The sequence below is a fragment of the Ranitomeya variabilis genome, chromosome 1, assembly GCF_051348905.1.
Source record: "Ranitomeya variabilis isolate aRanVar5 chromosome 1, aRanVar5.hap1, whole genome shotgun sequence".
In the NCBI taxonomy this organism is placed as follows: domain Eukaryota; kingdom Metazoa; phylum Chordata; class Amphibia; order Anura; family Dendrobatidae; genus Ranitomeya; species Ranitomeya variabilis.
Window position 1 is genome coordinate 519,258,709 of NC_135232.1, and position 13,136 is coordinate 519,271,844.

Consider the following 13,136-nt stretch of genomic DNA (forward strand, 5'->3'; position numbering starts at 1 on the left):
GGCCAAGCGGCTGAACCCTAGACAGGCTCGATGGTCCCTGTTTTTCTCCCGTTTTGATTTTGTGGTCTCGTATCTTCCGGAATCTAAGAATGCTAAGGCTGATGCCCTCTCTAGGAGTTTTTTGCCTGATTCTCCTGGAGTCCTTGAGCCGGTTGGCATTCTTAAGGAAGGGGTGATTCTTTCTGCCATCTCCCCTGATTTACGCAGGTGCTTCAGGAATTTCAGGCTGATAAACCTGACCGCTGTCCTGTGGGGAAGCTGTTTGTTCCTGATAGATGGACAAGTAAGGTGATTTCTGAGGTTCATTGTTCAGTGTTGGCTGGTCATCCTGGGATTTTTGGTACCAGAGATTTGGTTGCTAGGTCCTTTTGGTGGCCTTCCTTGTCGCGGGATGTGCGTTCTTTTGTGCAGTCCTGTGGGACTTGTGCCCGGGCCAAGCCTTGCTGTTCCCACGCTAGTGCGTTGCTTTTGCCTTTGCTGGTCCCTGAGAGGCCCTGGACGCATATTTCCATGGATTTTATTTCGGATCTTCCTGTTTCCCAGAAGATGTCTGTTATCTGGGTGGTTTGTGACCGGTTCTCTAAAATGGTCCATTTGGTACCTTTGCCTAAATTGCCTTCCTCCTCTGATTTGGTTCCATTGTTTTTTCAGCATGTGGTTCGTTTGCATGGCATTCCGGAGAATATTGTGTCTGACAGAGGTTCCCAGTTTGTTTCTAGGTTTTGGCGGGCCTTTTGTGCTAGGATGGGCATTGATTTGTCTTTTTCTTCGGCGTTTCATCCTCAGACAAATGGCCAAACTGAACGAACTAATCAGACCTTGGAAACCTATTTGAGATGCTTTGTGTCTGCTGATCAGGATGATTGGGTGGCTTTCTTGCCGTTGGCCGAGTTTGCCCTTAGTAATCGGGCTAGTTCGGCTACTTTGGTTTTGCCTTTCTTTTGTAATTTTGGTTTTCATCCTCGTTTTTCTTCGGGGCAGGTTGAGCCTTCTGATTGTCCTGGTGTGGATTCTGTGGTGGACAGGTTACAGCAGATTTGGACTCATGTGGTAGACAATTTGACGTTGTCTCAGGAAAAGGCTCAACGTTTTGCTAACCGCCGTCGGTGTGTTGGTCCCCGGCTTCGGGTGGGGGATTTAGTCTAGTTGTCTTCTCGTCATGTTCCTATGAAGGTTTCTTCCCCTAAGTTCAAGCCTCGGTTTATTGGTCCTTATAAGATTTCTGAGATTATCAATCCGGTGTCTTTTCGTTTGGCCCTTCCAGCCTCTTTTGCCATCCATAATGTTTTCCATAGATCTTTGTTACGGAGATATGTGGTGCCCGTTGTTCCCTCGGTTGATCCTCCTGCCCCGGTGTTGGTTGAGGGGGAGTTGGAATATGTGGTTGAGAAAATTTTGGATTCTCGTTTTTCGAGGCGGAGGCTTCAGTATCTTGTCAAGTGGAAGGGTTATGGCCAGGAGGATAATTCTTGGGTTGTTGCCTCCGATGTCCATGCCACCGATTTGGTTCGTGCTTTTCACTTGGCTCGTCCTGATCGGCCTGGGGGCTCTGGTGTGGGTTTGGTGACCCCTCCTCAAGTGGGGGTACTGTTGTGAGTTCTGCTCTTGGGCTCCCTCCGGTGGTTTTAAGTGGAACGGCTGCTCCTTGGATTTAGCAGTCAGCAGCTGCTTCCACTGATCGTCTATTCTGGCTCGGCTATTTAAGCCTGGCTCTATCCTTCAGCCAGTGCCAGTGGACAATGGTTCCTGGTTGGATTCACATCTCTGCTTGGATTTCCCTGATGTTCTGACCAGTTCAGCAAAGATAAATCCTTGCTTTGTTCTTTTGCAGTCCACACTTTGTGGACTTTATCGTTCAGCTTTTTCTATGTTTTTTCTTGTCCAGATTGTCAGTATGGATTTATTCAGTTAAGCTGGAAGCTCTGGGAAGCAGATTTACCCTCCACACCTTTAGTCAGGTGTGGAGATTTTTGTAAACTCTGTGGTGGATTTTTCTAGTTTTTAAATACTGACCGCACAGTATTCTGTCCTATTCTATCTATCTAGCTAGAGTTGGCCTCCTTTGCTTCATCCTGGTTTCATTCTGCGTATGTCATTTCCCTCTCCACTCACAGTCAATATTTGTGGGGGGCTGTCTATCCTTTGGGGATTTTCTCTGAGGCAAGATAGCTTTCCTGTTTCTATCTTTAGTGGTAGTTAGTCCTCCGGCTGTGACGAGGTGTCTAGGGAGTGACAGGAACATCCCACGGCTACTTCTAGTGTTGTGTTAAGATCAGGAACTGCGGTCAGTACAGGTACCACCTCCTCCAGAGCTCGTCCCATGTTGCTCCTAAACCACCAGTTCATGACACACACGGCCATGCGCTAGTGTACATTTGAAAACGTATGTGTGTTGATGAGTGCAAGTCATTCTTTAAACATCCCCTCCCTTGTGTATGACTGCTCGCATAAGGTGGATGTCTGCTATCTAGTGCCCAGCTGAGCTATCAGCACAATAACACATGAGACAGCGTCTAAATTGCTGTGACCACCAGTGTGGCGCCGTGCGCTATTAGAGCGCTTTCCTTACCCAAGTCTGGGTGGTTAGTGGCATCCCCCAGAGTGGCACAGTACGCACTCTTGTGCATTTAAGTTACTTTCTCAGTTATTCTTTTACCCCAATTGTGGTGTCGAGCTCAAAAGGTCTACACGAACTCTAAAGGTACCGTCACATTATCGACGCTGCAGCGATCTAGACAACGATGCCGATCGCTGCAGCGTCGCTGTTTCGTCGTTGTGTGGTCGCTGGAGAGCTGTCACACAGACAGCTCTCCGTGACCAACGATGCCGGTCCCCGGGTAACCAGGGTAAACATCAGGTTACTAAGCGCAGGGCCGCGCTTAGTAACCCGATGTTTACCCTGGTTACCAGTGCTAATGCAAAAAAAAAAAAAACACTACATACTTACATTCCGATGTCTGTCCCCCGGCGCTGTGCTTTCCTGCTCTGACTATGAGCGCCGGCCGGAAAGCACAGCGGTGATGTCACCGCTGTAATCTGCTTTACGGCTGGCCGGCGCTGACAGTGCAGGAAAGCACAGCGCCGGGGGACAGACACCGGAATGTAAGTATGTAGTGTTTGTTTTTTTTTTACATTTACACTGGTAATTAGGGTAAACATCGGGTTACTAAGCGCGGCCCTGCGCTTAGTAACCCGATGTTTACCCTGGTTACCAGTGAAGAGACATCGCTGAATCGGCGTCACACACACCGATTCAGCGATGTCTGTGGGAGTCCAGCGACAAAATAAAGTTCTGGACTTTCTGCTCCGACCAACGATGGCACAGCAGGATCCTGATCTCTGCTGCGTGTCAAACTCAACGATATCGCTACCTAGGACGCTGCAACGTCACAGATCGCTATCGATATCGTTCAGTGTGAAGGTACCTTAATCCTGTGTCCTGGGATAGAGTTCTGTGATTCCTTGCTTATGCTCTTTGTGCGGTACCACGGCCCTGTGATGCAACAGGGTTCGCTTCCTTCACACAGGGTGAAGTTAACCCGTGTGTGTATCCTCATTGTACCGCCATATAGTCCGTCATTACTCAGCAGCAGGTTCCATCTCTGCACGGTGGACCCCGGGCTGTGAACGCACCTTATACCATCTCTCTAATTATTTGGTGCATTCCGCTAGCCCTAACATTTTTGAAACAAACTAAGGCTATGTGCACATGTTGCGGATTGAAGTGCGGATTTTTCCGCACTGTTTTTGCAAAATCCGCAGGTAAACCACACTGCTGATTACCCGCGGATTTACCGGGGGTTTTTGTGTGGATTCCTACTGAGGAGCAGGTGTAAACCGATGCGGACTCTGCACAAAGAATTGACATACTGTGGAAAAAACACCGCTGCGTTTCTGCGCGTTTTTCCATACGTTTACATGGTACTGTACAACGCATGAAAAACAGCTGCAGATCCGCAGCGTCAAATCCGCTGCGGATCCACAGCAAAATCCGCAATGTGTGCACATAGACCTTTTTAAGTGCTTAGGAAGCCTTTGTGTTTTTTATTAATTATTCTAATTTACTGAAATAATGACTTGAATTTTCATTGACTGTAAGCCATAATCATCAACATTAACAAAAATAAACACGTGAAATGGATCACTGTGTGTAATGACTCTATATAATATATGACTTTCACTTTTTGTATTGAAGAACCAAAATAAATTCACTTTTTGATGATATTCCAAATTTGTGAGATGCACCTGTATATTTAGGAGCTGCAAAAGGTTAACAATATCCTACTGCTACACCATCACTGCCTACTACATACAGCAATTATTACAATAGTTACAGATGAAGATCTATTGAGTACAAACTATTGTAAACCGCTGTCAATCTGTAGATTGCAGGATCTTGCATGGCAGCAAACAGAAAGCTCTGTTAAAGGGTTATGTGCATTTGAATAGATTGATGTTGTTGGACAGTGCTTGTAAAAAATGACACTTTTGTAATTTACCTCATAAAATTTGCAGCTTTTCATGAGAAATTAACACTTTCCAGCTTGCTACCTAGGAGACAGATGACCAACGCTGTACAGCTTGTAAGCACTGCGCTGAAGCTGACTGCTAACATTTAGCTACTAGTGCATTCCAGCAATCCTGGCAAGATTTAAAACAGTGCTGCATACTCAATAGAAAGGAGATTGTAAGCGCTGAGCAGGTTCTGCTGTTTAGCAGCAGTTTTTGGTCTCCAAGGCAAATTCCTAAATTGCTCATATTTACAAGCACTATCTAACAATACCCATGTATGAAGTTGAAATTCTAGCAAGACCATTCTGAGAAATTACCTAAACAGAAAAGGATAGGTCCTGTAATCTTAGCACGAAACATACATTTTCAGAATACAATGGTTATTGTAATCTAACAACCAGGTATCAAGTACCCAAACACACCACTCTCGCAAAATGTGTTTAGAAAAATTAACAAAATTTATTATTAAAAACACAGAAAATACCAAAATCTCATATTCATTAAGAGGAAAGGATGAGTACCCAAGTATAAAGCACAAAAAAGTGATACAGGAAATAGTATGCAGGCTTCTGGGATCATATAGTCCGTGTCATAACATATGGGCATCCCACATGTATAAGCCCTAGTCTAAATAGACCTAAAGTGCATAGTGCCAAGTTCCCAGTCCAATTAAACACATATAGAATGCCTGACACATACCCATGTGGTGAGCCCGTCCTTAGTATCACACACGTCCCGACGTACGTTTCGCGTCTTCCGCTTTCTCAAGGGAGAAAAAGATGATTGTGCATGTCATGTCTACATAGTTGCTGGCTTATATATTATCCCCACTCACCTATTGCCCAGTAGTGTGTCGCGCACGGCGGCGCCGCCCCCGGGTCCCAGGTGCATCTAATGTCGGCACTCAGCTTCAGCGTGCAGGGAGGAAATGCCCCGTGATGTCATATCTGCACGCCGGAGTTAAAGAGGCCTTCAAAAAGATGTCGGATCCCGGGGTGTGGTGCACATGCGCGTCGCCATTTTGTTGAAGTCCAACTATCCCACACACCAGCCTCTAATGCGCGAGTGCGCAGCTCTTTCTCTTGATGGATTAGGATAATGCAGATATCCCGCCCTAACCCGTGCATACTAATGAGAAGGATCACATATCTCCCTACGCTTCCCCTATAATTAGATCATTTAGATGTTAAAAAAAAAAAAAATAAATACAAGCAGTGATATATCACGCAATGATCAAGGGGCATTCAAAAGCGAGAAAGATCATATATAATCAAAATAAACAAACACAGATTTATAGCCTCCAAGTTAGTTCGGGGGATTCTTCAAACATATGGTGCAACCAAGTCGGATTTCATGCGATCTTCAAAGGTTGTCAGTGCTGCATACTCAATAGAAAGGTGATTGTAAGCACTGAGCAGGTTCTGCTGTTTAGCAGCAGTTTTTGGTCTCCAAGGCAAATTCCTAAATTGCTCATACAGGTCCTTCTCAAAAAATTAGCATATAGTGTTAAATTTCATTATTTACCATAATGTAATGATTACAATTAAACTTTCATATATTATAGATTCATTATCCACCAACTGAAATTTGTCAGGTCTTTTATTGTTTTAATACTGATGATTTTGGCCTACAACTCCTGATAACCCAAAAAACCTGTCTCAATAAATTAGCATATCAAGAAAAGGTTCTCTAAATGACCTATTACCCTAATCTTCTGAATCAACTAATTAACTCTAAACACATGCAAAAGATACCTGAGGCTTTTAAAAACTCCCTGCCTGGTTCATTACTCAAAACCCCCATCATGGGTAAGACTAGCGACCTGACAGATGTCAAGAAGGCCATCATTGACACCCTCAAGCAAGAGGGTAAGACCCAGAAAGAAATTTCTCAACAAATAGGCTGTTCCCAGAGTGCTGTATCAAGGCACCTCAATGGTAAGTCTGTTGGAAGGAAACAATGTGGCAGAAAACGCTGTACAACGAGAAGAGGTGACCGGACCCTGAGGAAGATTGTGGAGAAGGACCGATTCCAGACCTTGGGGAACAAGGCGTGTGCAGGAAATGGGCTACAGGTGCCGCATTCCCCAGGTAAAGCCACTTTTGAACCATAAACAGCGGCAGAAGTGCCTGACCTGGGCTACAGAGAAGCAGCACTGGACTGTTGCTAAGTGGTCCCAAGTACTTTTTTCTGATGAAAGCAAATTTTGCATGTCATTCGGAAATCAAGGTGCCAGAGTCTGGAGGAAGACTGGGGAGAAGGAAATGCCAAAATGCCTGAAGTCCAGTGTCAAGTACCCACAGTCAGTGATGGTGTGGGGTGCCATGTCAGCTGCTGGTGTTGGTCCACTGTGTTTCATCAAGGGCAGGGTCAATGCAGCTAGCTATCAGGAGATTTTGGAGCACTTCATGCTTCCATCGGCTGAAATGCTTTATGGAGAAGAAGATTTCATTTTTCAGCACGACCTGGCACCTGCTCACAGTGCCAAAACCACTGGTAAATGGTTTACTGACCATGGTATTACTGTGCTCAATTGGCCTGCCAACTCTCCTGACCTGAACCCCATAGAGAATCTGTGGGATATTGTGAAGAGAAAGTTGAGAGACGCAAGACCCAACACTCTGGATGAGCTTAAGGACGCTATTGAAGCATGCTGGGCCTCCATAACATATCAGCAGTGTCACAGGCTGATTGCCTCCATGCCACGCCGCATTGAAGCAGTCATTTCTGCCAAAGGATTCCCGACAAAGTATTGAGTGCATAACTGAACATTATTATTTGATGGTTTGTTTGTTTGTTATTAAAAAACACTTTTATTTGATTGGATGGGAGAAATATGCTAATTTATTGAGACAGGTTTTTTGTGTTATCAGGAGTTGTAGGCCAAAATCATCAGTATTAAAACAATAAAAGACCTGACAAATTTCAGTTGGTGGATAATGAATCTATAATATATGAAAGTTTAATTGTAATCATTACATTATGGTAAATAATGAAATTTAACACTATATGCTAATTTTTTGAGAAGGACCTGTATTTACAAGCACTATCTAACAATACCCATGTATGAAGTTGAAATTCTAGCAAGACCATTCTGAGAAATTACCTAAACAGAAAAGGATAGGTCCTGTAATCTTAGCATGAAACATACATTTTCAGAATACAATGGTTATTGTGTAGGAACTTACTACAAGAAGAATGTATGTCTGTCTTGTCCTGCCAGTATACAGATGGCCTGCAACACATTAAGCAGACACATTCAATCCACGTTTACATAGATATTAGCCTAAATTCACACAAGTGCATAAAAAAAATCAATCTGTTCTCATCTGTATGCAATCCATCTGTTTTTATACATCAGCAGTTATCAACCCCTTTATCCCCGAAGGTGGTTTGCACGTTAATGACCGGGCCAATTTTTACAATTCTGACCACTTTCACTTTATGAGGTAATAACTCTGGAACGCTTCAACGGATCCCAGTGATTCTGAGACTGTTTTTTCGAGACATACAGTTATATGAAAAAGTTTGAGCACCCCTATTAATCGTAAGCTTAATGTTTTATAAAAATTGTTTTTTTTTGCAAAAGCTATTGTACTTCATGATAGTGGTAAAATTTATTTGATATGACTTGCATTTATTTGTGAAAAAAAAATTCGCAATTTTCCAACTTTGAATTCTTATGCCCTTAAATCAAGAGACATGTCACATAAAATACTTAACAAGCAACACTGCCCACATATCTACTTTTACATCAGCACAATTTTGGAACAACATTTTTTTTGTCAGGATGTTATAAGGGTTAAAAGTTGACAAGCGATTTCTCATTTTTACAACAAAATTTACAAAACCATTTATTTTTTAGGGACCACATCACATTTGAAGTCACTTTGATAGATCTATATGATAAAAAAAATACCCAAAAGTGACACCATTCTAAAAACTGCACCCCTCAAGGTGCTCAAAACCACATTCTAGAAGTTTATTAACACTTCAGGTGCTTCACAGGAATGTTTGGAATGTGGAAAAATAATGAACATTTAACTTTAAAAAAAAAAAAATTTACTTCAGATCCAATTTTTTTTTATTTTGACAAGGGTAACAGGAGAAAATGAACCCCAACATTTGTTGAGCAATTTCTCCTGAGCATGCAGATATCCCACATGATGAAGAAAACCACTGTTTGGGGACACGGCAAAGCTTGGAAGGGAAGGAGCACCATTTGACTTTTTGAATGCAAAATTTGCTGGAAAATTGGCGGACGCCATGTCCTATTTGAAGAGCCTCTGATGTGTCTAAACAGTGAAAATCCCCCACAAGTGACATGATTTTGGAAACTACACCCCTCAGGGAACTGATCTAAATGTCTGGTAAGCACATTGAACCCTCAGGTGCTTCACAGAAGTTTATAACATTGAGCTGTGAAAATTTAAAAAAAAAAAAAAAAATCACATTTCCCCCCCAAAAAAAGTTATTTTGGCCCCAAATTTTGCATTTTCGTAAGGGTAAGGGCTCATTTCCACTGGCGAGGAAAACGGACGAGTGCAATCCGATAAAAAATCGGATTGCACTCGGACCAATGTTATTCAATAGGTGTCTTTTCATTTGCGATTTTTTTCTCAGCCGAAATCGGACTGAGAAAAAAATCGCAGCATGCTGCGATTTGCTGCGAGTCTCGGACGAGACTCGCCAATGCAAGTCAATGAGTGCGAGAAAAAAAATCGCACAGCACTCGCACCATGCGAGTTCTGTCCGATTTTTATGCACCGGTGTCCTTTGAAAAGCAGGTAATTCAGCGCGGTGTACAGTAAAATCACACTGACAGGTTAGAATAGAGTAGATATATACACATAGAATACAGGTATATATACATATATAATGCAGCGCAAGATAGCATTAAAGCCGCTAATTCATTTACCGGCTTTTCATTTCTCCTTCCCAAACCCGACAGGATATGAGACATGGTTTACATACAGTAAATTTCAGCATGTATATAAATATACATATATAGGTGTCTCACTGACATATATATATGTATATATACCTATTCTATGTGTATATATCTACTCTATTCTAACCTGTCAGTGTGATTTTACTGTACACAGCACTGATTTGCCGGCTTTTCAAAGGACACCGGTGCGTACAAATCGGACAGTAATACGGATGTCATACGGATGATGCGATTAAAAATCGCATTGCACTCGCATTGCACTCGCATGACACTCGCATGACAATCGCATACGTTACATCCGTTTTTTCGGTCCAGATTACGGACCGATTTGTCTCTCGCCAGTGGAAATGAGCCCTATCAGGAGAAATTTTTACTCCATGGGCGTTTCCAGAAACAAGCAGCAATGAATGTTGCCGAGTGAAAACTGCAAACTGCCGTTGTAGTGACCAGTATGGTGCAGTCACCAGTACGTTATGCGCAGCTCATGCTTCTTGAGACATGCACCTGTAAGTTAGGCAGGCTCTCATTGCTTCAGAAATGCCAATTGTGGAGGCAAAATGCAGTTTAGATACTCCGTGGGGCTCAGAAGGGAGGGGGATTTGAATTTGGAAGTGGAGAATTTGCTGAATTTCTTTTGGCGGGTGAGAAGCCATTTCGCTTTTCCAGAACCTTTGTGCTACCAGTAACATGGAAGCCCCCTATATTTCCATTGACTGATAACAGACCTGAGTGAGGACTTGCTTTTTTTGTGGATTGAAACTTTTATTGAGAAAATTTTACATAACGTTTGGGATCACATTTGTCCGCCGCTCTACGCTGACCACTTACCATCTACGGCCGGTTTCACACGTCAGTGGCTCCGGTACGTGAGGTGACAGTTTCCTCACGTACCGGAGACACTGACACACGTAGACCCATAAAAATCAATGCATCTGTTCAGATGTCATTGATTTTTTGCGGACTGTGTCTCCGTGTGCCAAACACGGAGACATGTCAGTGTTCGTGGGAGCGCACGTATTACACGGACCCATTAAAGTCAATGGGTCCGTGTAAAACACGGACCTCACATGGACGTTCTCCGTCTGGGGTCCGTGTGCGTGCAGGAGACAGCGCTACAGTAAGCGCTGTCCCCCCCACATGGTGCTGAAGCCGCGATTCATATGTTCCCTGCAGCAGCGTTTGCTGCAGAGAAAATATGAATAATAGTGTTTAAAATAAAGATCTATGTGTCCGCCGCCCTCCCACCCCCTGTGCGCCCCCCCGCTGTTCAGAAAATACTCACCCACTCCCACGTTGGCTGTCACTCCTTCCTCTCTGCCCCGCGCCTCCTACTGTATGCGGTCACGTGGGGCCGCTCATTTACAATCAAGAATAGTCGGCTCTGCCCCTATGGGAGGTGGAGCCACATATTCATGACTGTAAATGATCGGCCCCACGTGACCGCATACAGGAGAAGATGGGGCCAGACCAGGAAGGAGCGACAGCCAACGAGGGAGCGGGTGAGTATTTTCTGAACAGTGGGGGGCGCACAGGGGGTGGGGGGGCGGCGGACACATAGATCTTTATTTTAAACACTATTATTCATATTTTCTCTGCAGCAAACGCTGCTGCAGGGAACATATGAATCGCGGCTTCAGCACGATGCAGGGTACCACACGCGTGGGTACCACACGCTCCGTGTGGTACCCACTCGCCATACGGGCGGCACACGTGTGCCGCACGTATGGCCTACGTGAGTTCCCAGGCACACGGACACGGATAACTCCGGTACCGATTTATTCCGGTACCGGAATTATCTGGACGTGTGGGACAGCCCTACATCTGAGTGACTTGATAAAGCTGAAACCCCCAAGGGTCCATTCACTATAATGAAGCAGCAGAGTTAGGGTATGTGTCCACGTTCAGGAAACGCTGCGTTTTTGACGCTGCGTTTTTCCGCAGCGTCAAAAACGTAGCGTCCAGATGTTACAGCATAGTGGAGGGGATTTCATGAAATCCCGACTCCACTATGCGTTAAAAAACGCATGCGTTTTTGCCGCGAAAACGCATGCGCGGTGCGTTTTTTCAAAACGCAGCATGTTGCTACAATGAGCAAAACACGCAGGAACACCGCAGGTGACCTGCCAGTGACCTCAGGTGCAGTTTTGGTCAGGATTTTACTTTCATAAAATCCTGACCAAAGCCTGAAGCAAGCCTGAACGTGGACACATACCCTTACCTTGGACTTCATTTGGCCTCTCTTCAGCTGTGTCCTTTTCAGAAGTGGACAAAACTCTAAGGGTATGTTTCCACGGTAAGTAAACGCTGCTTGTTTGACGCTGCAGCGTCAAACAAGCAGCGTCCAGATGTTCCTGCATAGTGGAGGGGATTTTATGAAATCCCGTCTCCACTATGCGTGGAAACCCGCACGCGGCGGCCCTGTGACTCCGGACATGCTGCGCGTCTTTTCAGATCGCAGCATGTCCGTACACCTTGCGGGGACGCAGCGTCCCCACAAGGCATATCACAGGGCCCTATGGCGAGGGGTGCGATGATCCCGGATGTGTACTGTACACATCCGGCACCATCGCGTCCCAGAAAGGGGGCGGGGCTTAGTGCCGGGCGGCTTCGCCGCTGCAGCGATACCGCCGCCCCTCCGGACCGTGGAGCCATACCCTAAGGGTATGTGTCCACGTTCAGGTTTGCTTCAGGCTTTGGTCAGGATTTTATGCAAGTAAAATCCTGACCAAAACTGCACCTGAGGTCACTGGCAGGTCACCTGCGGTGTGCCTGCGTGTTTTGCTCATTGTAGCAACATGCTGCGTTTTGAAAAACGCACCACATGTGCGTTTTCGCGGCAAAAACGCATGCGTTTTTTAACGCATAGTGGAGTCGGGATTTCATGAAATCCCCTCCACTATCATCTGGACGCTGCGTTTTTGACGCTGCGGAAAAACGCAGCGTCAAAAACGCAGCGTTTCCTGAACGTGGACACATACCCTTATAGTTTGGGTCATTGCGAATTGTTTATATTTTTTCATGCAAATGTTTATTTATAGATACAATATCTTAATTTTCTTATTATTATCTTTAATTTTTAAAAAAATATTTTTACATTTAAAACATTTTTTTTTTACTTTTTTTAACCCTTTTACTTTGTCGCGCTGTGGGACTATCATTTTTTGCATGCTGATCGCTTGTATAGCATGAGGATGCAGCACCATCCCCATATTATGCAAACTGTCAGTTCTGCACTGGCAGAGAAAGTTGCTAATCATCCACTGCGCATGATTAGCAACTTTGCTAACTCTGGTGACCCGGATGTCATCATGACGGCTTCGGGTCACCATGGCAATGATCGTGACTCTGCCTCACTTCGTGGGGTCTCTGATGCAAAGGCAGAGGGGCTGTCAGCCCTCTGCCAACACCCAGAATGTTGCGATTGCAGCATATAGGGGGTTAAAATGCTGGGAGTGGTGTATGACGATCGCCTGAACATAGCGGGCGGGCGATCGCGATGACATAATAATCCATCCCTGGTCAGATAGACCCAGGGCACATGGGCGTATTATTACTTCAAATGTCAGAAAGGGGTTAAATTGACATAGGTAAATACAGTTTCCTATGTTAAGAATTGCAATGTATCTGTAAAAATGGGTGCTATGCAGCTGATCTGTGTGGGATCTGATTTTTT

At 44.6% G+C, this 13,136-nt stretch overlaps 1 protein-coding gene across 2 annotated transcripts in view; it reads right to left on the reverse strand.

The window, feature by feature from the left end:
* Nucleotides 1–13,136, reverse strand: part of SPMAP2 (sperm microtubule associated protein 2) — a 307,731-nt gene that overhangs the window by 259,441 nt on the left and 35,154 nt on the right. For both annotated transcript variants that reach the window (XM_077281087.1, XM_077281095.1), the window contains exon 3: nt 7,701–7,747. In XM_077281087.1, coding sequence (XP_077137202.1) covers nt 7,701–7,747 — 47 coding nt within the window. The remainder of the gene's footprint in view (nt 1–7,700; nt 7,748–13,136) is intronic.